The sequence below is a fragment of the Erythrolamprus reginae genome, chromosome 12 (genome assembly GCF_031021105.1).
Source record: "Erythrolamprus reginae isolate rEryReg1 chromosome 12, rEryReg1.hap1, whole genome shotgun sequence".
Taxonomy (NCBI): domain Eukaryota; kingdom Metazoa; phylum Chordata; class Lepidosauria; order Squamata; family Dipsadidae; genus Erythrolamprus; species Erythrolamprus reginae.
The window spans coordinates 16,193,004-16,219,001 of NC_091961.1; the positions used below are offsets into that span (position 1 = coordinate 16,193,004).

Here is a 25,998-nt window from a genome sequence, read left to right on the forward strand (position 1 = left end):
TAATCTCTCCACTCCTTATCGTTTCTAATTTTATTTGCTAAGACCTCAATTGCCATTGCAAATAGCATTGGGGGTAGTGGACAGCCCTGCTTAGTTCCATTTTGAATTTTAATCTTCTCTGTTCTATTTCCGTTTACCCTTATATAAGCCATATTATCCTTATAAATTGCTCTTATAATTTGACAAAAATTATTTCCCATATTTAAATCCTTACACAACTGAAACAAATAATCATGATTGACTTTATCAAAAGCTTTGTACACGTCTAACTTTAAAATACTTAATTTCCTTTTGATAGTGGTAGCATGGTGTATCACATTAACAACATTTCTAATTGGTTCGTAAATCTTTCTTCCTTTAACAAATCCATATTGATCTTCTCCAATTATCTTTGGTAAGATATTCTCTATCCTGTTTGCCAATATTTTCATAAATATTTTGTAATCCTGGTTAAGTAAACTGATAGGACGATAGGAACCTGGATCCATTAGATCGCGATCCGGCTTTGGGATAGTTATAATCTCCGAGGTCTTCCATGATTGTGGAATATCAAAGGTTTGGAAAACATTATTAAACAATTTCTCCAAATGCGGTAATAATTCATTCATATAAGTGTTATAGTATTCACCAGTGAAACCATCTGGGCCTGGAGCCTTAGCAGGTTTTAGCCCTTTAATAACTCTAGATATTTCATCATTTGTTATTTTTGCATTTAAGATTTGTCTATCTTCTTCCGTTAATTTCTCCTTAACTTCTATAGTTTGCATTATAATTTGTTCTTTTTAATATAAGTTTTCATAAAAGTCTTTCATTATTTTTTCCAATTCAATATTAATACGTTTTATTACACCATCCTTATCTTTTAAAGCAGGGATACAAGATTTCTCTTTTCTTTTTTTCTAATAATGTACCATTTGTTTCATTGATTTGTTCCCCATCCCATAATTCTCTGTTTTACAACCATCTTCATTTTATTCCATTGTTGCTCCTCAAGAAATTTTAATTTCTTTTTCTTAATTTGTAATAATTTATTCAATTCCCTATTTCTTGTGATTCTCAGACTCTCTTGGATTAGATCTATTTCTTTAATTATTCTTTCTCTTTCTACTTCCCATCTTTTTTTAATATAAGTTTCAGTACTAATGCAATTGCCTCTCATAAAAGCCTTGTGTGTATCCCAAATTATTGTTTGCTTAATTTCTCCTGTATCGTTTATATTAAAAAATTCACACAATTCTTTTTGTAATTTGAGTCTATCTTTTTCACTAACCGAAACAACAGGGTTATATCTCCAGATTCTTTGTTGTCTGTTTGAATCTATTTCTATCACTGCTAATAATGGAGCATGATCTGATAACCAGATACTTTCAACTTCAGCTCTCTTGAGATGTATATTCCCCGTTTTATTCATTAATATATAATCAATACAAATAAATTTATTATGTCTTGCTGAATAAAACATATCCCTATTTGCCACGTTTGCATGGAGGTCCAACATATTATTTTTATTTAAGTGTAACTTTTTCTTTTCCCCCTTTCCTGCTGTTAATTTCAAATTAAAATCTACTGCAAGGATCACTATGCCTTCTGCAAAGTTGTCTAGCTTACGTTTTACATTTATTATGAATTGCTTTGTATTTACATTTGGAGCATAAATTACTGCTAAGGTTATCACCTTATTATTTGTTTTCCCCTTAATGAATAACATTCTTCCATCTTTATCACTTTTAATATGGGTTAACTCAAAAGGAACTCTTTGATGAATAAGTATTGCAACTCCTCTGCTTTTTGTATTCCCCCGAGATTCATAAATCCATTTCCAATCACTATTATTAACTAATTTATCTGATCTTTTCCTTCTTTTGTGAGTTTCTGATAAAAACAAAAAATCAACTCTACTATCCCTGGCCAATTTCATAATTCTATAACTTTTTTTTTGCGATGCCATGCCATTCACGTTTAGTGACATTAAAATCCTTTCACCCATTATACATACTTTTAAGTGTGTTTCCCCCTCCTGCAAAACAGAGCCTAATGGAAAAATCTTTGTTAATTATCTTGAACCCCCACCCTAGTGCCCCTTCCTCTGCACCCCCCCCCCAAGGGGGAGTCAACGAAAAAAGAATCCGTTGATCCGAAGAGGCACCCATAGATTTACTAATCCACTGAGGAGGCTCCTAACATTTCCCCTTTAAGAACAGTAAAGAACCCCCCCTCCTTCCCTCTTTATCCCCTGTTAATTAGAAGAGAATACGCAAAGAAGCAAATCAACTGAGAACAATAATACCATTTTAACGATTCAGTTCTTATTTCTTCTTTTGACGTGTGGTTCTGGGTTCTTCTTTCTTCTCTTTCTCCTGGAGTAATGCCAATTCCTTTTGTAAAGCCGCAATCTTTTCATCTTTTTCTCGGTCCAAGATGCGGATTGGTTCAGCTGTAAATAGGTCCCGAATCAAATCTTCAGTTTCTCTCCCTCCTTCCGCTGCGACTATCTCCTTCGCTGGCGATGCCTGCTGATTTAAATCCAAATCGACCTCCAGTTGCTGAAGCATTTTCTTCCCCTCCTTCAAAGATCTTGCTTGAAAGACTTTTGAATCTTTAAAAACCATTATTGTCGCTGGGTATTTCCAGGTAAAGCGAACTCCACTTTGTAATAGAAGATTCGCGATAGATCTCATTTGGTTTCTTGCCTGCAGTGTCTCAGCAGACAGATCTTTTAAAACACGTATTGGAGTGCCTTTATAATGTAGATTTGAAGTTTGCTTTAATTCTCTGTAGATCTCAGCAGCCCTCCTTTCCGAGATAAATCTCACAATGATATCTTTCTGGTTGCCTGGATTCCGAGGGCCGAAAACCCAATGAGATCTTTCAAATTCATTTAAATCAACTTTGATCTTATTTTCCTGAAGTCACTGATGGATCGCTTGAATAAGTCTTTTGCTCTCAGCAAAGTCTTTTTTAAAGCCTCTTAAACATAAATTAGATCTTCTTTGTCTGTCTTCTAGATTATTTATGCGTAGCTCATGACGGCTTTTCCCCTCCTCCAATTTCACAATTCTCCCATCCTGTTTAGGCTGGTCTTTTAACTCCTTAACTCCTGCACTCACAGCAGCTATAGCCATTTGCATCTCTTTGAGCTGTTGTCCCATATTTGCAAATGCCTTTAAAAGTGAATCCATTTCCCCCCCCAAATCAGGAGTAGTCGCCATTTTTTCTTTGTTCTCTTTTTTTTCTACTCAGTTTAAAACGGTAACTTGCTTCTCTTTTTGAGATGACCCAAACACGTTTTCAAAAGCTCAGTTTGATTCTCTTCCTCTCAATCCACTTTTCACCAAGCCTGAGAGGGTTGTTAGGGGTTAATATTTACTTTTCTAATTCACATTTGGGAACCTCCCGTAGAGGCGTCTATCTCAGTCGATGCGTGCGCAAATCCCCCAGGGGTCTTCAAACTTGACAGCTTCAAGACTTGTGGACTTCAACTGCCAGAATTCCTCCTTCAGTCACAAGCCTTAAACTTGCCAGGTTCGAAAACTCTTGCACTCCTAACTCAGGGGTCTTCAAACTTGGAAGTTGGTCTTCAAACCTTCACCGAGGCCATGGCGCATGCCCCAGTTATGAGCGAGGAATCCCCTCTCGCCTGCTCCCCCAATGGGGAGACCCACTTTCCCCCAGAGATGGGCGCTTTCCCCATGGCTTAACTGGTCACATACCTGTGTGGACCAGGGGGAGGCGGGTATATGGGAAGGTCTCCGGCTCTGACTACCTCCACCTCCCTTGTAATTGGGAGCTGGACACAGGACTGCCTTCCTGGCGCCCAAGGAGCAGCACTGCTGACACGGCAGCTCCTCTCCACGGCTTACTTCCCCACGCAGGGTTTGGTGTAAGGATGCTGCTGAGGGACAAACAGCAAGTAGATGGATTGGCCCTGCCTTCGCCCATATAGAACTCTTTCCTCTGAGCGGATTCGGATGATTCTAATTATGCATATACATATGCGCTCGATTTTATCCATTTAGGGGTCCGCCGGAGGCCACTCTGCAAATAAAATGGGCTTTTTTACCACACTTCCCCTTTGAATGGAGCAGCTCAGTGCCTGTAAAAACACACCATTGAGGATCTTTTTGAATGGTGGTGGTGGTGATAGAAGACGCTGCCAATTTTCATCTGCAGCCCTAACTAGCCCATGCTCGCCAGGAGGAATCACTGCTGAATTGAGTGTGGGTCTCTTTTTTTGTATCCCTGAGGAGATCTTATACACCGAAAAATATGGTAGGCACCTATAAGGTTCACCATCACTAAGCTACACTATTATTGATATCTCAATTCTCATCAAAGATGCACTTGAACATGAAAAGAAGCATCCAAACACCATCTTATTTGGACTTGAGTACAACAATGAAATAGATGACATCACTATGTTTCGCAGCAGCAGCAGCAACTTTCCAGCATCAAACACATTTCCTAAGGAAATTATTAACATCTCCCATGATGGCCCAGAATACAAAAACAATGACGGCACAATGGCTCCTCGCTTATGTAGAATCATTTGCAAATTTATCCACTCAATTGACCCTAAATGAGGGCTGAACTGAAACAATACGTACAACCCTATAATGCCATCACTACTTTAGGACTCAATCAATTGGTAACTATCAACACTAGATTCAACAATTGCCTCAATCTAATCTTCTGCAACAGTTTAAACACAATTTATAACCTTCATATCAAAGAACCTTTTAACAATAGGGACCACTGCATGATTAACTTTTGTCTAAATTTACATCCATAGAAAGAATCTCATAAGAGAACTCCTAAATACAACTTCAAAAAAGCAAACTATGATCTCATAGCTGCTGGCCTCTCATCTCTATAGATTGGCAAATCCTATTCAATGACTGCAACTCTGCAGAAGACTATTGTAACATTTTCCTACTTGAAGTTCAAAGATCAATAATCTATATGTACCTTTAGTAACTCCCAAAGCCAAAAAGGACAAATTATCCTTATTAAAAAAAATTCCCTTTGGAAGAAAAATAAAACTGGCTATGTAGCTAACTTCAAAATAATAATAATTAATAATAATAATAATAATTTATTGGATTTGTATGCCGCCCCTCTCCGTAGACTCAGGGCGGCTAATAATAATGATAAAAACAGCATGTGACAATCCAATAATAAAACAGCTAAAAACCCTTATTTATAAAAACCAAACATACACACAAACATACCATGCATAACTTGTAATGCCCAAGGGGGAAGGAATATCTCAACTCCCCCATTCCTGGTGATATAAATGAGTCTTGAGTAGTTTACGAAAGACAGGGAGGGTTGGGCATGCTTAGAAATATGGTCTAAATGGCAGAGAAAATGTGGAACTAGGAACTCCAAGCTATCAACGTTATACGTATTGAATACAGCGGAAGATATTAACTTAAGCAGAATTATTAACGTATTAAATAGCAAAGGGATAACGAGAATTGAACAATTATATGAGAAAGATGGAAGAGTTAGCAGAGCTAGATTGGAATGGTGGATTGGTCAACAGAAATGGCTGCAGATTAATGCAATAAGCTCATATCTAAATAAAAGTGAGAATAAAGAAGCTCTTTTACGAGAAGAGAATTGTCTAGAAAAAATAATAAGAGAAAAGATTAATGAGAGTAAAGCACAAGCCGGTAACATATATAGAATGCTATTGCAGGTGGAAGAGGAAGTAACCAAAATTTTGACAAGATGCTGGCAAAATGACTTACAAATAGATGAAAGTGAAATGAAAGAAATAGTAGAAAATATATATAAGATTAAAAATAAGGGAATTAAAGAAATGAGAAGGAAAATTTTACATAAATGGTACTATACACCAGCACAACTTGCACGCTTCCAGGGGAAAGAGAAGGGTAATTGTTGGCATGGTTGCCAAGAAAAGGGAATCTTTATGCATATGTTCTGGGAATGTGCAGAAATTCAGAAATTCTGGAATGAAGTACAGAATGAGATTAATAAAATGTTAAATATTAATTGGACAGTTACAAAAGAAATAGCAATTTTAATCAAACAAAGGAAATCAGGTGAATTTAGGGAAATTAAATCTGCGGCATTGGAAAGTGCTCAAGCGGTGGTGGTATTGGGTTGGAAAGATTCCATGAAATGGACATTACAAAAATGGTACTGGTACATGGTGGACCACATACACTTTGAAATTATGGAAATAAAATTAAATAATTTTGACGAGAACAAATTGGAGAAGCTGATGGTACGATGGAATAAGGTGAAAGAATATATGTTGAATAGAATCTGTGATGCAAATGTGGAAAATAAACTGCGATCACTCTTTCAGTAATACTTAATGCAGGATAGAGCCAGGGAATTATAGATAAACAAATAAAATTTTTTGAATCCTCTTGTATGGGTGGTGGGGGTGATGGGGGGTGTTGTGTTGTTAGGTGATGGGCACATGCACTGTGCACTGTTATATGTTTGTTATATGTAACTACTTTCTTTTAAAATTAATAAAAAATTTATTTAAAAAAAAAGAAAAAGAAAAAAAAGAGTAGTTTACAAAAGACAGGGAGGGTTGGGACAATTCTAATCTCCGGGGGGAGTTGGTTCCAGAGGGCCTGGGCCGCCACAGAGAAGGCTCTTCCCCTGGGGCCTGCCAAATGACATTGTTTAGTCAACGGGACCCGGAGAAGGCCAACTCTGTGGGACCTTATCGGTCGCTGGGATTCGTGCGGTAGCAGGCGGTTCTGGAGGTAATCTGGTCCAATGCCATGTAGGGCTTTAAAGGTCATGACCAACACTTTGAATTGTGACCGGAAACAGATCGGTAGCCAATGCAAGCCACGGAGTGTTGAAGAAACATGGGCGAATCTTGGAAGCCCCACGATGGCTCTTGCGGTTGCGTTCTGCATGATCTGAAGTTTCCGAACACTTTTCAAAGGTAGCCCCATGTAGAGAGCGTTGCAATAATCGAACCTCGAGGTGATGAGGGCATGAGTGACTGCGAGCAGTGACTCCCTGTCCAAATAGGGCTGCAACTGGTAAACCAGGTGAACCTGGGCAAACGCCCACCTTGCCCCAGCCGAAAGATGATGTTCCAATGTCAGCTGTGGATCGAGGAGGACGCCCAAGTTGCGAACCCTCTCTGAGGGGGTCAACATTTCCCCCCCCCCAGGGTAATGGACGGACAGATAGAATTGTCCTTGGGAGGCAAGACCCAGAGCCACTCCGTCTTGTCTGGGTTGAGTTTGAGTTTGTTGACACCCATCCAGGCCCCAACAGCCTCCAGACACCGGCACATCACTTCCTCTGCTTCGCTGACTGGACATGGGGTGGAGATGTATAGCTGGGTATCATCTGCGTATTGGTGATATCTCACCCCATGCCCTTGGATGATCTCACCCTGCGGTTTCATGTAGATATTAAATAGCAGGGGGGAGAGGACCGACCCCTGAGGCACCCCACAAGGGAGAGACCTAGTGGTCGACCTCTGACCCCCCACTAACACCGACTGCGACCGACGGGAGAGGTAGGAGGAGAACCACTGAAGAACAGTGCCTCCCACTCCAGCCGGTAAAGAAGGATACCATGGTCGATGGTATCGAAAGCCGCTGAGAGGTCAAGAAGCACCAGGACAGAGGACAACGCAACCAAAGCAATTTCCGTGCTGTAGCCGGGCTGAATCCAGACTGCTGAGGACCTAGATAATTGGCTTCTTCCAAGGACCGCTGGAGTTGGAGCGCCACTACCTTCTCAAAAACCTTCCCCATAAAGGGAAGGTTGGAGACTGGACAGTAGTTATTAAAAATGACTGGGTCCAGGGAAGGCTTCTTGAGGCGGGGGCGCACAACTGCCTCCTTATAAAGGGCTGGAAAGGACCTCCTCCCCAAGGAGGCGTTGACAATCTCCTGGGCCCAGCTCCGTGTCACCTCTCGGCTGGCCGAAACCAACCAAGACGGACACGGATCCAGTAGACATGTGGCGGAACTCAGAGCTCCAATGGCCTTGTCCACTTCATCAGGTGTCACCAAGTCAAACTCCTCCCAAACTGATGGACAAAGACATTTAGCCCCAGTCACCTCGACTGACTCATTGTCAGCTGATACTGCTATGCAATTGGAGTCGAGATCAGCCCGGATCTGAGCAACTTTATCAGCGAAAAATGAGTTAAATTCCTCGGCACTATCCTGCAAGGGCTCCCCAACTCCCCCCTGATTTAGAAGGGAGCGGGTCACCCTAAACAGGGCGGCTGGGCGGGATTCCGCTGATGCAATCAAGGCGGCATGGTACGTGCATCTTGCCGCCTTGAGTGCCTCTTTGTAGGTCTTAATAAAAGCTCTTACAAGTGTTCGGTCGGATTCAGACTTACTCTTCCTCCATCGCTTCTCTAGACGTCTCTTCTGGCGTTTCAACTCCCGGAGCACCTTGTTGAACCATGGAGCTCTATGGGGTCTAGTGCCACAGAGAGGTCGCAATGGCGCAATTCAGTCGAGAGCCTCTGCTGCAGCCTTGTTCCAGGCCTCAGCAAGAGACTCTGCCGAGCTGTGTACGAGTGAATCTGGTAAAACTGCAAGCGCCCTCGGAAAGCCCTCAGGGTTCATCAGGCATCTATGGTGGAACCTCCTAATCGGTTCTGCCTCCCTGCGGGTTAGGATTGGAGCCAGGAAATCAAGCCGCAGTAGAAAGTGGTCTGACCATGACAAAGGCAATGCTTCTAAGCCCCTTAGTCTCAGACCATTATTCAACTGCTCCGAGAGGAATATCATATCGGGTGTGTGTCCACCCTCGTGAGTCGGACCCTGAACTACTTGAGTCAGGTCCATGGCTGTCATGGTGGCCATGAACTCCTGTGCTAATCCAGAGGAACTGCCGAGTGATGGCAGATTGAAGTCCCCAGGACAATAAGTCCGGGGAACTCCACCACCAACCCGGCCATCTCCTCGAGCAGCACAGGCAGGGCTGTTGACATGCAGCTGGGAGGCAGGTACGTGAGTAACAAGCCCACCTGAACCCCTGAATCCAACTTCACAAGGAGTGACTCACAACCCGCAATCTCAGGGGCAACGAGTCTACACAGGCGAAGGTTCTCCCTGGCTACAATAGCCACTCCCCCCCCCTTCCCTGGGGTCGAGGCTGATGCCATATTTGAAACCCAGCTGGGCATAATTCCGAGAGAGGAACTCCTCCCTCTGGGCCCAGCCAGGTTTCAGTCACACATGCCAGATCGGCCTCCTCATCCAGGATTAAATCCCGGATGAGGAAAGCTTTATTTACTACCGATCTGGCATTGAGCAGCAGCAGCTTGAGCCCAGGGCCAGGATTACACTCGTCACCAGAACCCCAGGTTGAGCTCACAGAACCGGAACAAGGGATCGCGATCTTTTTTTCCTCCAGAACGGCTAGCCCCATGACTCCCGCCATATCTACCTCTACAAAAGCCAATACAAAGCTGTGTGCCACCAGATAATAACAGAGTGTACCAATTACCATTGCAAATGGGAAAAGAGCTGTTACATACAAAATCCAATCCAAACCAATCCAATAGGAAATACTATAATTTCCTAAATACCAAACTTAAAGACTGAAAAACCATCCCATGATTAAATGGACAAAATGTTGAAGATTGTAACAATGATGTCCTTTCTGTTTCGGGTCTATGTGACCCGAAGCCAAGTTTGAGTCCCTGTAAAAAAATTTCCCTGCATATCTGAAACTTGAAATTTCATGACTTTTCATCATTTCAGGGGTTCTCTCTATGAGAATTTTTTTGGGGGTGGGGCTTAGTTTTTGCTGGGCAAAAAAAGTCACAAATCTTATGTTCGGGTCACATACGACCCGGACCGAAAACTCTTCATTTGAAGTGCTTATGTTTGGTCAATTTGAAAACTTTTTTCACTTGGAAAGTAGTCTGAACATTTCTGCACACAATGATATGAAAATTGAAATGAAAAAATTAATCCTTATTGGTTTATTTTGCACATAAATGTGCCTCCCCCCCGTTTTTGTGAAAGTTTTTTCAATTTATGGATAGTTTTGCTTGCAAAATGCATTCTATTTTACTGAAATTGGTGTGGGATTGGTAGCTTGAACATTTCTGAATATAAGAAAAATATAAAGGAACTGAAAAAAATGATTCTTACTGGTTTTTCAACATCAGAAATTAGTCCTCCCCCCCCTCACATGCTTGCAACCATTTTCACTTTTTATTTTTTTATGCTCCAAATCCGAAATATTCTTTAAAATCTTAGGCATTCATTTACTCAATTTAACAATGCTGATCATCAAAAAAATATTTGTGGGTGTGGGGGAAATTTTTTTTTGTGGGCAAAAAAAAAGTCACGTTTAGTCTGTTCGGGTCATATAGACCCGGACCAAAATGATTTTTTTAGGTACTTGAATTTGGTCTTTTTGAAAACTTTTTCAACTGGAAAACTAGTTTGAACATTTATGAACATAATGATATGAAAATTGAACTGGAAAAATTGAGACTTATATTTCTATTTTGATCAAAAAGCCCCTCCCCCATCCTTTCTGAATTTCGTGTAAATTTATATTTTTTAAGGCTACAAATCCCTAAGGAATTTTCCCCCAAAAGGTTTGATATACTACATTGAACAATCCTGAACATAAGAAAAATATAAATGAACTGAAAAAAATGGTTCTTATTGGTTTATTTTTCCCACAAAAGGGCCACCCCCCCCCCCGGGCTTGCTGTGTGCCATTATTGTCATTTGTTATACAGTGGTACCTCGAGATACGAGTTTAATTCGTTCCGGACCTGGGCTCTTAAGTCGAGCAGCTCTTATCTCGAACGACTTTTCCCCATAGGAATTAATGTAAATAATTTTAATTGGTTCCAGCCCTCAAAAAACTCACAAAGTTAGTCTAAATTATGCAGAAAGACATGTTTTTAATGAAGAAATGTACATGTACATATAAATGAATAATGAAGTTTCTTTCACTTAACTTGTAAACTTTCTTAAACTTTTAAGTTTACATATGTTCAACTTCTCTGCCACCCAATCCTGTAGGACAGAGGTCCCCAACCCTTTTTGCACCAGGGACCGGCTTTAAGCGATCAAGAGAGGAATGGGTGAATGAATGGACGGAGGGTGGGAAGGAAGGAAGGAAAGAGGGAAGGGACAGGAACAGAGGAAGGAAGCAAGGAAACTTATGAAAGGGGAGAGTAAGAGAGGAATGAGTGAAGGGAGGGAGGGAGGGAAGAAGGTGGGAAGGAGAAAGAAAAGAAGAAATAGAGGAAGGGAAGGTAAAAGAGAGAAAGAAAAAGAGCAAGAAAGAAAGAAAGAAAGAAAGGGGGAAGGGACAGGAACAGAGGAAGGAAGCAAGGAAACTTATGAAAGGGGAGAGTAAGAGAGGAATGAGTGAAGGGAGGGAGGGAGGGAAGAAGGTGAGAAGGAGAAAGAAAAGAAGAAATAGAGGAAGGGAAGGTAAAAGAGAGAAAGAAAAAGAGCAAGAAAGAAAGCTGCAAGCACCCCCCCGAGCCCCCCAGGCCGGCTGCAACCTTTTAAAACACGCGCGCCGCTTCGCGGCTGTCTCCTGAAGCCGAACGCGGAAGTTAGCGTTTGGCTTCAGGAGACAGCTCCTTGGCGCTTGTATTTCGAATTTGGGCTTATAAGTAGAACAAAAATATCTCTCCCCTCCCAGCTCTTATCTCGAGTTGCTCTTAAGTAGAGCAGCTCTTATGTCGGGGTTCCACTGTACATATTTGTCTAGAAATATTTGGAATATCCTTTTGAAAATCAACCACATTGTAGCCAGATAACTAATTTTATGAAAGAAATCCATTTTACTAAAAAAAAGTATGTAAGTTTGAAATTAACAGCATAATTTTTATATAAATTGAAATAACTTTATGTGCAAAATAAACCATTATGCATCAATTTTTCCAGTTCAATTTTCATATCATTATGTTCAGAAATGTTCAAGCTACAAATCCCACACCAACTTTAGCAAAATAGAATGCATTCTGCTAGCAAAACTATCCATAAAGTGAAGACTATTTCACAGAAACGGGGGGGTGCATGCATTATATCAGCAAAATAAACCAATAAGATTTACTTTTCTCATTTCAATTTTCATATCATTGTGTGCAGAACTGTTCAAGCTACCAATCCCACACAGCAATGGCATCTCCCCCTCATTTCCTAGTCATAGCTCAAGCAATTGCAATGATCTAATCCACATTTATTTTACTGAAGACCACTACACAAACTAAAGCCATCTCTATCTATTGGTCCTGATGCAATATGTGCCTTCTTTCTAAAAAAGCTCTACCTGAACCTCCATGCACCATCTATGAAGTATCTTTTAAAATGAGCTCTTTGTCTGAGCTACGGTCATTAACAACAGTCATACCTAACTTCAAACAAGGTGACCTCGGCCTTGTTGATAATTATAGACCAATCTCCCTTTGCTATATCACCTGTAAAGTCATGGGAGTCATAATAAACCAACCCATCACTCTCCACTTTGTGACAAATAACCTACTCTCTAATAAGCAATTTGGTTTCAGGAAAAATTGTCATTTTAATCTGCAACTCATACATTGCAAAACCATTTGAACCTCTCAGCTTGACCAGGGTAAAGCAATAGATGCAGTCTACATAGATTTCTGCAAAGTCTTTGATTCTGTAGTACATGACAAACTTCTGTTAAAACTAAATACTTATGGCATTTCTGGATCCTTGCACAAGTGGCTAGCTGCATTCCTATCAAACAGGCAACAAGTAGTTAAAATTGGAAATGCTATATCAAACCCAGCACTAGTTAATAGTGGTATTCCCCAAGGCAGTGTTCTAGGACCAACATTATTTGTGGTTTATATAAACAACCTTTGCAATCATATTATAAGCAGCTGCATCCTCTTTACCGATGATGTAAAACTTTAACACCACAGACAATTCTACTACCCTACAAAATGACTTAGATTATGTATCTGAATGGCCAGACATTTGGCAACTCCCAGTTTCTACTAACAAATGTTCAGACCTGCATATTGACAATAAAAATCAGAACATCAAATACAAGCTGGATAGAAATTATCTAAAAGATGACTCACACTCTGTAAAGGACCTTGATTTATTCATTTCAAAATATCTAAGCTCCAGAGCTCACTGTAACAACATTGCTAAAAAGATATTAAGAGTTGTCAACCTTATTTTATGAAATTTTCTTTTTGATAAAATTACACCTCTAACGAGGGCGCACGGGGAGAATGACGGATTGGGAGACAGCCCCTGCTGTGGCAGAGACCCCTGATATCAAGCTGTTTGGAAAATAGAGCACAGATGATGTCCAAATCAGTGATATCTCCCTGCAGGATTACATTGCTGTGAAGGAGAAATATGCTAAGTATTTGCCCCACAGTGCTGGGCGCTATGCTGCTAAGCGCTTCCGTAAGGCCCAGTGCCCGATTGTGGAGCGCCTCACCAACTCCATGATGATGCATGGGCGCAACAATGGCAAGAAGCTCATGACTGTGCGCATCATTAAACATGCTTTTGAGATCATCCATCTGCTTACAGGAGAGAATCCCCTCCAAGTCCTGGTGAATGCCATCATCAACAGTGGCCCTCGTGAAGACTCCACCCGTATTGGTCGTGCTGGCACAGTGAGGAGGCAGGCTGTTGATGTGTCACCACTGCGTCGTGTCAATCAGGCTATTTGGTTACTTTGCACCGGGGCACGTGAAGCTGCCTTCCGAAACATAAAGACCATAGCTGAGTGCCTAGCAGATGAGCTGATAAATGCAGCAAAGGGTTCCTCCAACTCCTATGCCATCAAGAAGAAGGATGAGCTGGAGCGTGTGGCCAAGTCCAACCGGCATACCATGCCAGACCTATCCTTGAATACTGCTCACCTGCCTGGAACCCACACTGTATTTCAGACATTAATACGTTAGAGAGGGTCCAGAGGTATTTTACAAGAAGAGTACTCAACTCCTTTGCTCGCAACAAAATTACCTATTCCAGTAGACTTGACATTTTAGGCCTGGATAAAACTATGCATATGTTGTGACCCAAGCTTAGTACACAAGATCATCTACTTTAACATCTTACCTTTAATTTCAACTGCAATAACACTAGGATTATCAATAGATATAAACTAAATATAATTTGCTCTAATCTTGATTGCAGAAAATACAACTTGTGCAATTAGAGTAGTAAATGTCTGGATGTCAACCTTCGCTATGCTGCTGCATTCTTTCACTTGGTTGTCATAGAGATGGGGTGGGGTTAGAGATCAAGGGGGGTTGGGAAGCATGCAGGAGGAGAGTTAAATTTCGATTTCTCAGGTGTCAGGAGGAGACTGTTAGATGGAAAATTCCTGAAGAGTGATGGGAGGGGCAATATGTGCCACCTGATGCATCTGGACAATGGAGATTGGGCGAATGCCCAACAGGGGGTGGAATGGGTTTTTTATATATATGCTGTACACGCCATTTTTCCTCAGACTTTTCTTTTCTTTCTATGCTTCAAGTTCTGATTTTGATAAATTCACTTTTGAACCTTTATAAAAGGACTCTGAGTTTTATTTGTCTGAATTCTGACTGGCAGCTTGACATTAAGCAGAGTTTGAGGGAAAATGGCATGTACAGCATATATCAAAAAAACCCATTCCACTCCCTGTTGGGCATTCGCCCAATCTCCATTGTCCATACGTTCCTGTGCATACACACCTAGAAAGCTAACTGAAACCAAACGGAGGTGGGCTGTATGGAAAAAGGTAGTGTTTGCAGTACGCTGGGCCTTACTCTCTTGGAGGCATTTTCTAGAAGGAGCTAAACACCTTTTGAGGTGTGGACGGATCACAAAAACCTAGAAGCTTTAAAAAAAACCCGGAAGTTGTCCCCAAAACAAGCTAGGTGGGCGCAGCATTTTAGTAGGTTCAACTTCTCGCTGCGCTACATATCAGGGGGAAACAATTCAACCAGTGTTTCAAGCAGCACAGGCAGCGTGCCTGGCATTGACCAGACAACAGGGTTCAGGGAAGATGGAGCTTCCTGACAGTCTGGTGACGGATCTTCAGAAGGCATTAGAATCCGATGATTGGTTTTTGACAAATTAAGGAGATTGCACCAAGAGAAGCGGCCTAGGTTGGTTAGGGTCCCGCTTATATGTTCCTCTATCCATGAGGTCAGCGATTCTGGAAAGGGGACACGATTCTAACGTGGCTGGACATTTCACGTTCCTAAAGGCATTACATTTATTGAGAAGGCAGTTTTGGTGGCCTTCGATGAAGAAGGACATCGAGACCTATGTAGCGAGCTGTCCAGTGTGTGCGGCAGTGAAATGGCCCCCGGATTGGCCCCAAGGACTGTTGCAGTCAGTGGCTAGGCCTGGGGCACCCTGGAAAGAAATCTCAATGGACTTCATTGTGGACCTACCTGAAAGCGGGGGGAATACTGTGATTTGGGTTGTGACTGACCTTTTCTTCAAACAGGTTCATTTTGTGGCATGTTCCAAAATCCCCATCACCAGGTCATTAGCGAAAATGTTTATACAACATGTATATCGTCTTCACGGGGTTCCTGAGAGGATCATATCGGACTGAGCAGTACAATTTACCTCTAACTTTTGGAAAGAGTTCTTGGGGTTTCGGGTACAAAACAAGGGCTCAGCTCTAGCCACCACCTTCAGACAAATGGGGTGTGTGAGAGGGCTAACTCTGGGCTGGAGCAGTACCTTAGGTGTTACCAGAATTATCAACAAGATAACTGGAGTGATCTGTTACCATTTGCAGAGGCGGCCTATAACAATTCACTACATAGTGAATGGGTTCACTCCATTTAAGTTGATAAATGGACAAGATTTTGTGCCAATCCCAGAATTACCCCAAGATGAGCCTCAACACCCATCATTGAAGGATTGGGTAATGCAACTCAAGGCAACCTAGCCCATAGTGCGGAAGGCATTAGATGAGGCTCATAGCTCCCATAAGGCCCAGGCTGACAAGAAAAGGATAGCTGTAGTGGATTATAAGGTGGGGGATAGAGTTTATCTCTCCACTAGGTTCCTAAGGACCACTCAAAAGTCTAAAAAGCTAGGGGCCTTTCCCTATTATGCAGGTGGTGAATTCAGTGGCAATGAAATTAGATCTGCAAAAAGAGCTGAGAAAGATTCACCCGGTTTTCCACGTGAGTCTACTTAAACCGGAACGAACAAGTGACTTGTGGCCGCTGCAAGCGGATCCCCCAGCCCCTTCACTCATTGAGGGTGAGCAACATTTTGAGGTCAAAGAAGTGCCGGATTCCCATAAACACAGGGGCAGGACTCAATATCTAGTAGCTTGGAAACATTTTCCGGCATCTTATGCGGAATGGGTTGATGAGAAACACATGAATGCCCAGAGAGAAATTGACCATTTTAGAACGAAATATCCTGATAAGCCCTAATGATGAATTGTATACATTGGTGATGTTTCTGTTTGTTTTCTAGGACTGAAGTCCCTGTTCTAGGGGGGGGGGGCGAATGTCAACCTTCGCTATGCTGCTGCATTCTGTGCTTTGTTGTAATAGAGATGAGGTGGGGTTAGAGATCAAGGAGGGTTGGGAAGCGTGCAGGAGGAGAGTTAAGTTTCGATTTCTCAAGTGCCAGGAGGAGACCGTTAGATGGAAAATTCCTGAAGAGTGATGGGAGGGGCAACATGTAGCACCTGATGCATCTGGACAATGGAGATTGGGCAAATGCCCAGCAGGGGGTGGAATGGTTTTTTTATATATATGCTGTACGCGCCATTTTTCCTTAGACTCTTCTTTTCTTTCAATGCTTCAAGTTCTGATTTTGATAAATTCACTTTTGAACCTTTATAAAAGGACTCTGAGTTTTATTTGTCTGAATTCCGACTGGCAACTTGACACTGGAATACTTTACCTGATCCTGCTGTTAGTTTCTATAACCCCCATACCTTTTACCTTAAACTGTCTACCATGAACCTTACACGTTTCTTAAGAAGTCCCTAAGGGGGCGTGCATAAGTGCACCAGAATGCCTACTGTCCCTGTCCTATTGTACCCAGGTTATGTTTTGCTTCTTTATATCCACTTATTTGTGTCATTTTTTCATGTTGAACTTTATGACAAATAAAATAATAATTAAATGCTGTTGTCATAGGTGGTGGCCATAATTTCACAGGTGTTCTTCCTAATGGTTGTGGAAACCTGGCACTTGTGGAATACAGGACAGTATTAAGGCCAAAAGATGTCAGAACTGATTCTAGTTTTTGACCTTTTGAGACTCATCATCCTGCAATGGTTGGGAGAAAGCGAGTTGTTCACTCCTCTGTTTTCATTTCATCAGCCTGCAAATTGGCTTTTGCTGCCAAGGTGATTCCCCAACACCACTGAGGAGGGATTAATTATATGTATTATATATTATTACTTTTAAAACAATTTTAAGGGGCTAATTTATGTATGTTATGAGTGAATGGGATTATCTTAGTCATTATTAATTAATTTATTTTTTAATTAATTACCTAATAATGGATATCCATAATCATTGGAATGAATGGAATGGTGTGAATGGAAATGAATGGGAGGGGCGTGATAGATGGAATAGGGTGGGTGGGTGGGATTATAATATGTATGAAATGAATGAATATGATATGAATGAAATTTCAGGCACACCTGATGCTGGAAGGGCAGGAGGTGGGGGGACACTTATCTCTGGGATGGCAGAGGGTCAAAATATCCTGGTTTTGCTGGGGAGAGGCAGGTATGGCGGAAGCCATGGAGCTAGCCGTTCCAGGGGAAGGAGGGATCGCTGCTTAGTAGCGATCCCTTCTTCCGGCTCCATGAGCATAACTCAAGGCACTGGTGATGAGTGTAATTCTGGCCCTGGGCTCAAGCTGTTGCTACTCAATGCCAAGTCGGTGGTAAATAAAGCTCTCCTCATCCGGGATTTGATCCTGGATGAGGAGGCCGACCTGGCTTGTGTGACCGAAACCTGGCTGGGCCCGGAGGGAGGAGTTCCTCTCTCTGAAATCTGCCCAGCCGGGTTTCTGATATGGCATCAGCCTCGACCCCAGGGAAGGGGGGGGGAGGAGTGGCTATTATAGCCAGGGAGAGCCTGTGCCTGCGTAGACTCATTGCTCCAGAGATCGCGGGTTGCGAGTCCCTCCTGGTGAAGTTGGACTTAGGGGTTCAGGTGGGCTTGTTACTCACGTACCTGCCTCCCAGCTGCATGTCAACAGCCCTGCCTGTGCTGCTGGAGGAGGTAGCCAGGCTGGCGGTGGGGTTCCCCAGGCTTACGGTCTTGGGGGACCTTAACCTGCCGTCACTCGGTGAAACCTCTGGGCTAGCACAGTAGTTCATGGCCACCATGACAGCCATGGACCTGACTCAAGTAGTGCAGAGTCCGACTCATGAGGGGGGGGGCACGCACTCGACATGGTATTCCTCTCTGAGCAATTGAGTAATGATCTGAGACTAAGGGGCTTAGAAGTGCTGCCTTTGTCATGGTCAGATCATTTTCTACTGCGGCTTAACTTCCTGGCTCCAATTCTTCCCCGCAGGGAGGCGAAACCGATTAAGAAGTTCTGCCCCAGACGCCTGATGGACCCAGAGGGCTTTCAGAGGGCGCTTGGAGTTATTCCAGATGCACTCATCCACAGTTTGGCAGAATCTCTTGCTGAGGCCTGGAACAAGGTGGCAGCAGAGGGTCTTGACCGGATTGCGCCGTTGCGACTTCTCCGTGGCACTAGACCCAGTAGAGCACCATGGTTCAACAAGGAGCTCCGGGAGTTGAAATGCCAGAAGAGATGTCTAGAGAAGCGATGGAGGAAGAGTAAGTCTGAATCCGACCGAACACTTGTAAGAGCTCATATTAAGACTTACAAAGTGGCGCTCAAGGCGGCAAGATGCGCATACCATGCCGCCTTGATTGCATCAGCAGAATCTCGCCCGGCCGCTCTGTTTAGGGTGACCCGCTCCCTTCTTAACCAGGGGGGAGTTGGGGAGCCCTTGCAGAGTAGTGCCGTGGACTTTAACTCATTTTTCGCTGATAAAATCGCTCGGATCCGGGCGGACCTCGACTCCAATCGGAAAGCAGAGTCGACTGACAATGAGTCAGTCGAGGTGACTGGGGCACGTACTTGTCCACCTGTCTGGGAAGAGTTTAATCTGGTGACACCTGATGAAGTGGACAAGGCCATTGGAGCTATGAGTTCCGCCACTTGCTTACTGGATCCGTGTCCCTCCTGGCTGGTTTCGGCCAGCAGGGAGGTGACACAGAGCTGGATCCAGGAGATTATCAACGCTTCCTTGAGGAGTGGCTCCTTTCCAGCACCCTATAAGGAGGCGCTTGTGCGCCCCCTCCTCAAGAAGCCTTCCCTGGACTCAGCTGTACTTAATAACTATCATCCAGTCTCCAACTTTCCCTTTATGAGGAAGGTTGTTGAGAAGGTGGTGGCGCTACAGCTCCAACAGTCCTTGGAAGAAGCCGATTATCTAGGTCCCCAACAGTCGGGTTTCAGACCCAGTTACAGCACGGAAACTGCTTTGGTCGCGTTGATGGATGATCTCTGGCGGGCCCAGGACAGGGGTTTATCCTCTGTCCTGGTGCTCCTTGACCTCTCAGCAGCTTTCGATACCATCGACCATGGTGTCCTTCTGCGCCGGCTGGAGGGGTTGGGAGTGGGAGGCACTGTTCTTCAGTGGTTCTCCTCCTACCTCTCAGGTCGGTCGCAGTCGGTATTAGTGGGGGATCAGAGGTCGACCCAAAGGTCTCTCCCTTGTGGGGTACCTCAGGGGTCGGTTCTCTCCCCCCTGCTATTTAATATCTACATGAAACCGTTGGGTGAGATCATCCAAGGGCATGGGGTGAGGTATCATCAGTACGCTGATGATACCCAGCTTTAGATCTCCACCCCATGTCCAGTCAACGAAGCAATGGAAGTGATGTGCCGGTGTCTGGAGGCTGTTGGGACCTGGATGGGTGTCAACAGACTCAAACTCAACCCTGATAAGACGGAGTGGCTGTGGGTTTTGCCTCCCAAGGACAATTCCATCTGTCCGTCCATCATCCTGGGGGGAAAATATTCACCCCCTCGGAGAGGGTCCACAACTTGGGCATCCTCCTCGATCCACAGCTCACATTAGAGAAACATCTTTCAGCTGTGGCGAGGGGGGCGTTTGCCCAGGTTTGCCTGGTGCACCAGTTGCGGCCCTATTTGGCCTGGGGGTGACTGCTCACAGTCACTCATGCCCTCATCACCTCGAGGCTCGACTACTGTAATGCTCTCTACATGGGGCTACCTTTGAAAAGTGTTCGGAAACTTCAGATCGTGCAGAATGCAGCTGCGAGAGCTATCATGAGCTTTCCCAAAAATGCCCATGTAACACCAACACTCCGCAGTCTGCATTGGTTGCCGATCAGTTTCTGGTCACAACTCAAAGTGTTGGTCATCACCTATAAAGCCCTTCATGGCACCGGACCAGGGTATCTATGAGACCGCCTTCTGCTGCACGAATCCCAGCGACCGGTTAGGTCCCACAGAGTGGGCCTTCTTCGGGTCCCGTCAACAAAACAATGTCGCTTGGCGGGGCCCAGGGCAAAGCCTTCTCTGTGGCGGCCCCGACCCTCTGGAATCAACTCCCCCCAGAGATTAGAATTGCCCCCACCCTCCTTGCCTTTCGTAAGCTCCTTAAAACCCACCTCTGCCGTCAGGCATGGGGGAATTGAGACACTCTTTCCCCCTAGGCCTTGACAATTTATGCATGGTATGTTAGTTTGTATGGATGTTTAGTTTTATAATAAGGGTTTTTTAGTTGTTTTTAGTGTTGGATTTACATGATGTTTTTTATTACTGTTGTTAGCCGCCCCGAGTCCATGGAGAGGGGCGGCATACAAATCAAATCAGTAAGTAAGTAAGTAAGTAAGTAAGTAAGTAAGTAAGTAAGTAAGTAAGTAAGTAAGTAAGTAAGTAAGTAAAGAAAGAAAGAAAGAAAGAAAGAAAGAAAGTTTGGATAATTAAAATAGTGCATTCACCCTGAAAAATCACCTTTTCTACTCTTCTCTGCTGCTTGGTGCTGAATGGCTAGCATTTTATTATTTTTGCTTCAGAATGAAATCTCTCTCAATTCATTTGCATACCTTGCTTATGGGTTTTGAGTTGCATTTATAGGGCTTTTAAGACAATCTTCCTCTTACTGCTCCTAGATGATCTGTGTTTTGCATGAAATCAACAGTTTCTATTCTGTACCATTTTTTTAAATAGTTCATTTGACTGGGCTTTCATCATTTCATACTTTTGGCTGGGGGGAAATTAACTCCTTTGGCTTCTGTAACTGCTTTGAACCATGGAAGTCTAATTGCTATGGTCTCCAATCTGCATGTGCCTAACATCATTGGTGAGGATGAGATTTTAATCCAACATATCCAGATTGGCTGTAACAAGAGGAGGCAAGGTCTTCTCAGCCTTTAAGGGCAATTGCCTGTTGTGGTTAAGTTGATGCTGAGGAAAATTCTATGTTACTATTTTACTATTTTATTTGATGTCCTCCGACACTGGAGTTCTTTTCAAGGCAGAGTCATCTGGGTCTGGTTTTATGGTTAGAAGATATACACTACCAACACATACCATGTGTTGCACAGTTTTAACTACTTAGTTCCTAGAGGAAGGAATGCTTTGCATGGTGGTCATAATCTCTTCCAGTTGTTGATGGATTGCCATTGCCAAAAGCATCTATGAAAATGAATAGTGATGGAGGATATGGGGAGTTCTACAGCCAGAGGGCCACAGACTCCCCATCTCTGCTTTAGAAATTGCATGATTCATGGGTGCCCCAATTTCACAAACTTCATTCCTTGGTTTCTTAATGAATTTTCTGAGTGTTGTCAAGAGAAGGCTTGTTGTGAGAGAGGGGTGAGGTCTGATGGCTGCAGAAGCAGGAGCCTTTCTTCTCCCTCGGAAAGGCTCCAAATCCCCACTGCCCGGGGTTCTGGCCCTTTTGGACCAGACCACATCCTCCCTGAAGATGCAGGGGCCTTGCAGGGGCTGGCATGCCCCACCAGATGAACTGGCCTAGTATTGCACCAGCTGTGGTGTGAAGCTGGCCAGGCAGCCATGCCTGAGTCAACACAGCTGCGGAGACAATGCAACACCAGGATGGATAGATGATTGGTAACATCTGGAAAGAGCTGGAGGTGTTACTTACAGAGGAAGGAGAGATTTAAAGCTGTGCTGGTGAGTTGAAGTGTCCGAAAGGGATTTTTAGATATTTTATTTGCTCTATTTGATTTCAATGGAGCAAAAACAGCCTGAAAATGGAGACAGGAAGCAGCTGTCCTTGCAACGAGACAAAGTAGCAAATGCCCAAGATTGGACTTTTAAGATTCTTAACCATTTTGAAATTTGTTTTTTTTTAATTTGGACCCCTTAAATTTTTGCTGTGGAGGCTATTCTTTTTCTTTTTTCATTTTTCTTATTTACATGTATGAAAGCGGAAGAGGAATTTTATAGACACCGGAAGATTTGAACAAATGTGTTATTTAGTGGTCAGAGGAAATATAGCAGCCAATCTGTGTATATGGCTTGGAAGCATCTGTTTGGCCTTCACATTGGTTGTTTCTTTTTTTTATGAAAAGGGAGGTTGCCAGCTGTGGCGTGGAAGGAAGAAACTATTCAAGATGGAACTGACCTAATTGTTTGAAAACATATTGGATAATGCAATTTGAAAAGAAAGAGGTTTGAGACTTTTTAAGAACATTGACATTGAAAACCCAGAAGACAGCAGAAGACAGTAGTACTTCAAAGAAGAGACTGAGTTTTTCCCCATAAAGCTATAAATTATAAAAGGAATTGACTATGAAACTAAATGAATTGGAATTATCAATGATTTAATTTTATTGGAGTTTATTACCGAAAAGAAAATTAGAGATAAAAAAGTTAAAATGAAATGAAATGATGGAATAAGGAGAGGAAAATAATAATAATAATAATAATAATAATAATAATAATAATAATAATAATAATAATAATAATAATGTTAGATTTGTATGCTGCCCCTCTCTGGGGACTTGAAGTGGTTATGAACGGTTATGAATAAGAAAATTGAAAATGGTTATGATTATGGATGAGAAATTCGAAAATGGTTGTGATTATTTCAGATGATTGCCATGTTTGATAGTTTTATTGATGGATGGATAGATAATATGATATATCAATTATAAAATTAGCTGTCTTAGCATTAGTACATATATAACTTTACCCCCTTCTCTTTCTCATTTCTAGGATGCTTCTGTGGTCTGGGATTGATCTATACCAACAAAACGTGTACCATGCCTCCCATCACTTTCCAGGACTTGCCACTGAACATCTACATGGTGATTTTTGGCACAGGTGTCTTCATCTTTGTACTCAGCCTTATTTTCTGCTGTTACTTCATTAGGTGAGTCATGTTTCCAAAGGGAATTGTGTTTCCAAAGTCTCAGATGGCAAAACAGAGGAAACTTAACAAATGCACCTGGGCTACTGACTACAGTTTTGTGTTCTCTTGCTATTTTTAACTGAATTGGTTACTTGAAAGTATTGATTTTTCTTCAATCTAATCCCTAATTAGATTTAAGAAGAATCAATGCTTTGCAGTCATTTTAAACCTCTTTGAATTAGAGCAGCAGTTTTCAAACTAAATTACAAGGTCAGAAATAAGATCCATAGGAGCTTATTGTAGATTCTTCCATAAAACATTGGGTTGGGTTTATATATCATAAGAAGCAGCTATTTTTTAAAGTCATGACTTATTAAGCAGAGGCTCTTCAAAGTCTCAGGCAAAAAACTCTTTTGCTTGCTAATCTACTTGATTCTAAATGTCAGAGCCAGAATCTGGATGTTTTTGCATGTAAAACGATTGTCTTTGGCACTCAGGTCCCATACTGTAGGACCAGGACATGAAATCGGCTCTGTTCATTCAACCAACTACAGTGGTACCTCATGATACGAACCCCTCGTCATATGAACTTTTCGAGATACAAACCCAGGGTTCGGAATTTTTTTGCCTCTTCTTACGAACTTTTTTCACCTTACGAACCTGCCGCCGGCCATTGGGATGCCCCACCTCCAGACTTGAGTCCTTCCCATTTTTCCCACCCTGTCCTGCACCTTTCTCCCCTCTTGATCTCCATGGGTTCCTCCCGTTTTTTCCCACCCTGTCCTGCACCTTTCTCCCCTCTTGATCTCCATGGGTTCCTCCTGTTTTTCCCCACCCTGTCCTGCACCTTTTTCCCCTCTTGATCTCCATGGGTTCCTCCCATTTTTTCCCACCCTGTCCTGCACCTTTCTCCCCTCTTGATCTCCATGGGTTCCTCCCATTTTTTCCCACCCTGTCCTGCACTTTTCTCCCCTCTTGATCTCCATGGGTTCCTCCTGTTTTTTCCCACCCTGTCCTGCATTTTTCTCCCCTCTTGATCTCTATGGGTTCCTCCCGTTTTTCCCCACCCTGTCCTGCACCTTTCTCCCCTCTTGATCTCCATGGGTTCCTCCCGTTTTTCCCCACCCTGTCCTGCACCTTTCTCCCCTCTTGATCTCCATGGGTTCCTCCCGTTTTTCCCCACCCTGTCCTGCACCTTTCTCCCCTCTTGATCTCCATGGGTTCCTCCCGTTTTTTCCCACTCTGTCCTGCACCTTTGTCCCCTCTTGATCTCTATGGGTTCCTCCCGTTTTTTCCCACCCTGTCCTGCACTTTTCTCCCCTCTTGATCTCCATGGGTTCCTCCTGTTTTTTCCCACCCTGTCCTGCATTTTTCTCCCCTCTTGATCTCTATGGGTTCCTCCCATTTTTCCCCACCCTGTCCTGCACCTTTCTCCCCTCTTGATCTCCATGGGTTCCTCCCGTTTTTCCCCACCCTGTCCTGCACTTTTCTCCCCTCTTGATCTCCATGGGTTCCTCCTGTTTTTTCCCACCCTGTCCTGCATTTTTCTCCCCTCTTGATCTCTATGGGTTCCTCCCGTTTTTCCCCACCCTGTCCTGCACCTTTCTCCCCTCTTGATCTCCATGGGTTCCTCCCGTTTTTCCCCACCCTGTCCTGCACCTTTCTCCCCTCTTGATCTCCATGGGTTCCTCCCGTTTTTCCCCACCCTGTCCTGCACCTTTCTCCCCTCTTGATCTCCATGGGTTCCTCCTGTTTTTTCCCACCCTGTCCTGCATTTTTCTCCCCTCTTGATCTCTATGGGTTCCTCCCGTTTTTCCCCACCCTGTCCTGCACCTTTCTCCCCTCTTGATCTCCATGGGTTCCTCCCATTTTTTCCCACCCTGTCCTGCACTTTTCTCCCCTCTTGATCTCCATGGGTTCCTCCTGTTTTTTCCCACCCTGTCCTGCATTTTTCTCCCCTCTTGATCTCTATGGGTTCCTCCCGTTTTTCCCCACCCTGTCCTGCACCTTTCTCCCCTCTTGATCTCCATGGGTTCCTCCCATTTTTCCCCACCCTGTCCTGCACCTTTCTCCCCTCTTGAGCTCCATGGGTTCCTCCCGTTTTTCCCCACCCTGTCCTGCACCTTTCTCCCCTCTTGATCTCCATGGGTTCCTCCCGTTTTTTCCCACCCTGTCCTGCACCTTTCTCCCCTCTTGATCTCCATGGGTTCCTCCCGTTTTTCCCCACCCTGTCCTGCACCTTTCTCCCCTCTTGATGAAGGTGCAGGACAGGGTGGGAAAAAACGGGAGGAACCCATGGGAACCCGGGTCCCGTCGACTAAACAATGTCATTTGGCGGGTCCCAGGGGAAGAGCCTTCTCTGTGGCTGCCCCAACTCTCTGGAACCAGCTCCCCCCAGAGATTAGAACTGCCCCCACCTTCCTTGCCTTTCGTAAACTCCTGCCGTCAGGCATGGGGGAATTGAGACATCTCCCCCGGGCCTATACAATTTATGTATGGTATGTATGTCTGCTTTAATAATGGGTTTTTTAATGTTTTTTAAATTATTATTAAATTATTAGGTTTGTCATGAATTGTTTTATTGTTGTTGTGAGCTGCCCTGAGTCTACGGAG

At 43.4% G+C, this 25,998-nt stretch overlaps 2 protein-coding genes across 5 annotated transcripts in view; both read left to right on the forward strand.

The window, feature by feature from the left end:
* RNF122 (ring finger protein 122) overlaps nucleotides 1–25,998 on the forward strand; it is a 154,699-nt gene that overhangs the window by 51,701 nt on the left and 77,000 nt on the right. For all 4 annotated transcript variants that reach the window (XM_070765535.1, XM_070765537.1, XM_070765539.1 and 1 more), the window contains exon 2: nucleotides 23,250–23,406. In XM_070765535.1, the coding sequence (XP_070621636.1) occupies nucleotides 23,250–23,406 (157 nt within the window). The remainder of the gene's footprint in view (nucleotides 1–23,249; nucleotides 23,407–25,998) is intronic.
* On the forward strand, nucleotides 13,227–13,921 carry LOC139174910 (small ribosomal subunit protein uS7-like). Its single transcript, XM_070765610.1, is given in 1 exon segment — nucleotides 13,227–13,921. A coding segment is annotated over 1 exon segment (687 nt). The 5' UTR covers nucleotides 13,227–13,234.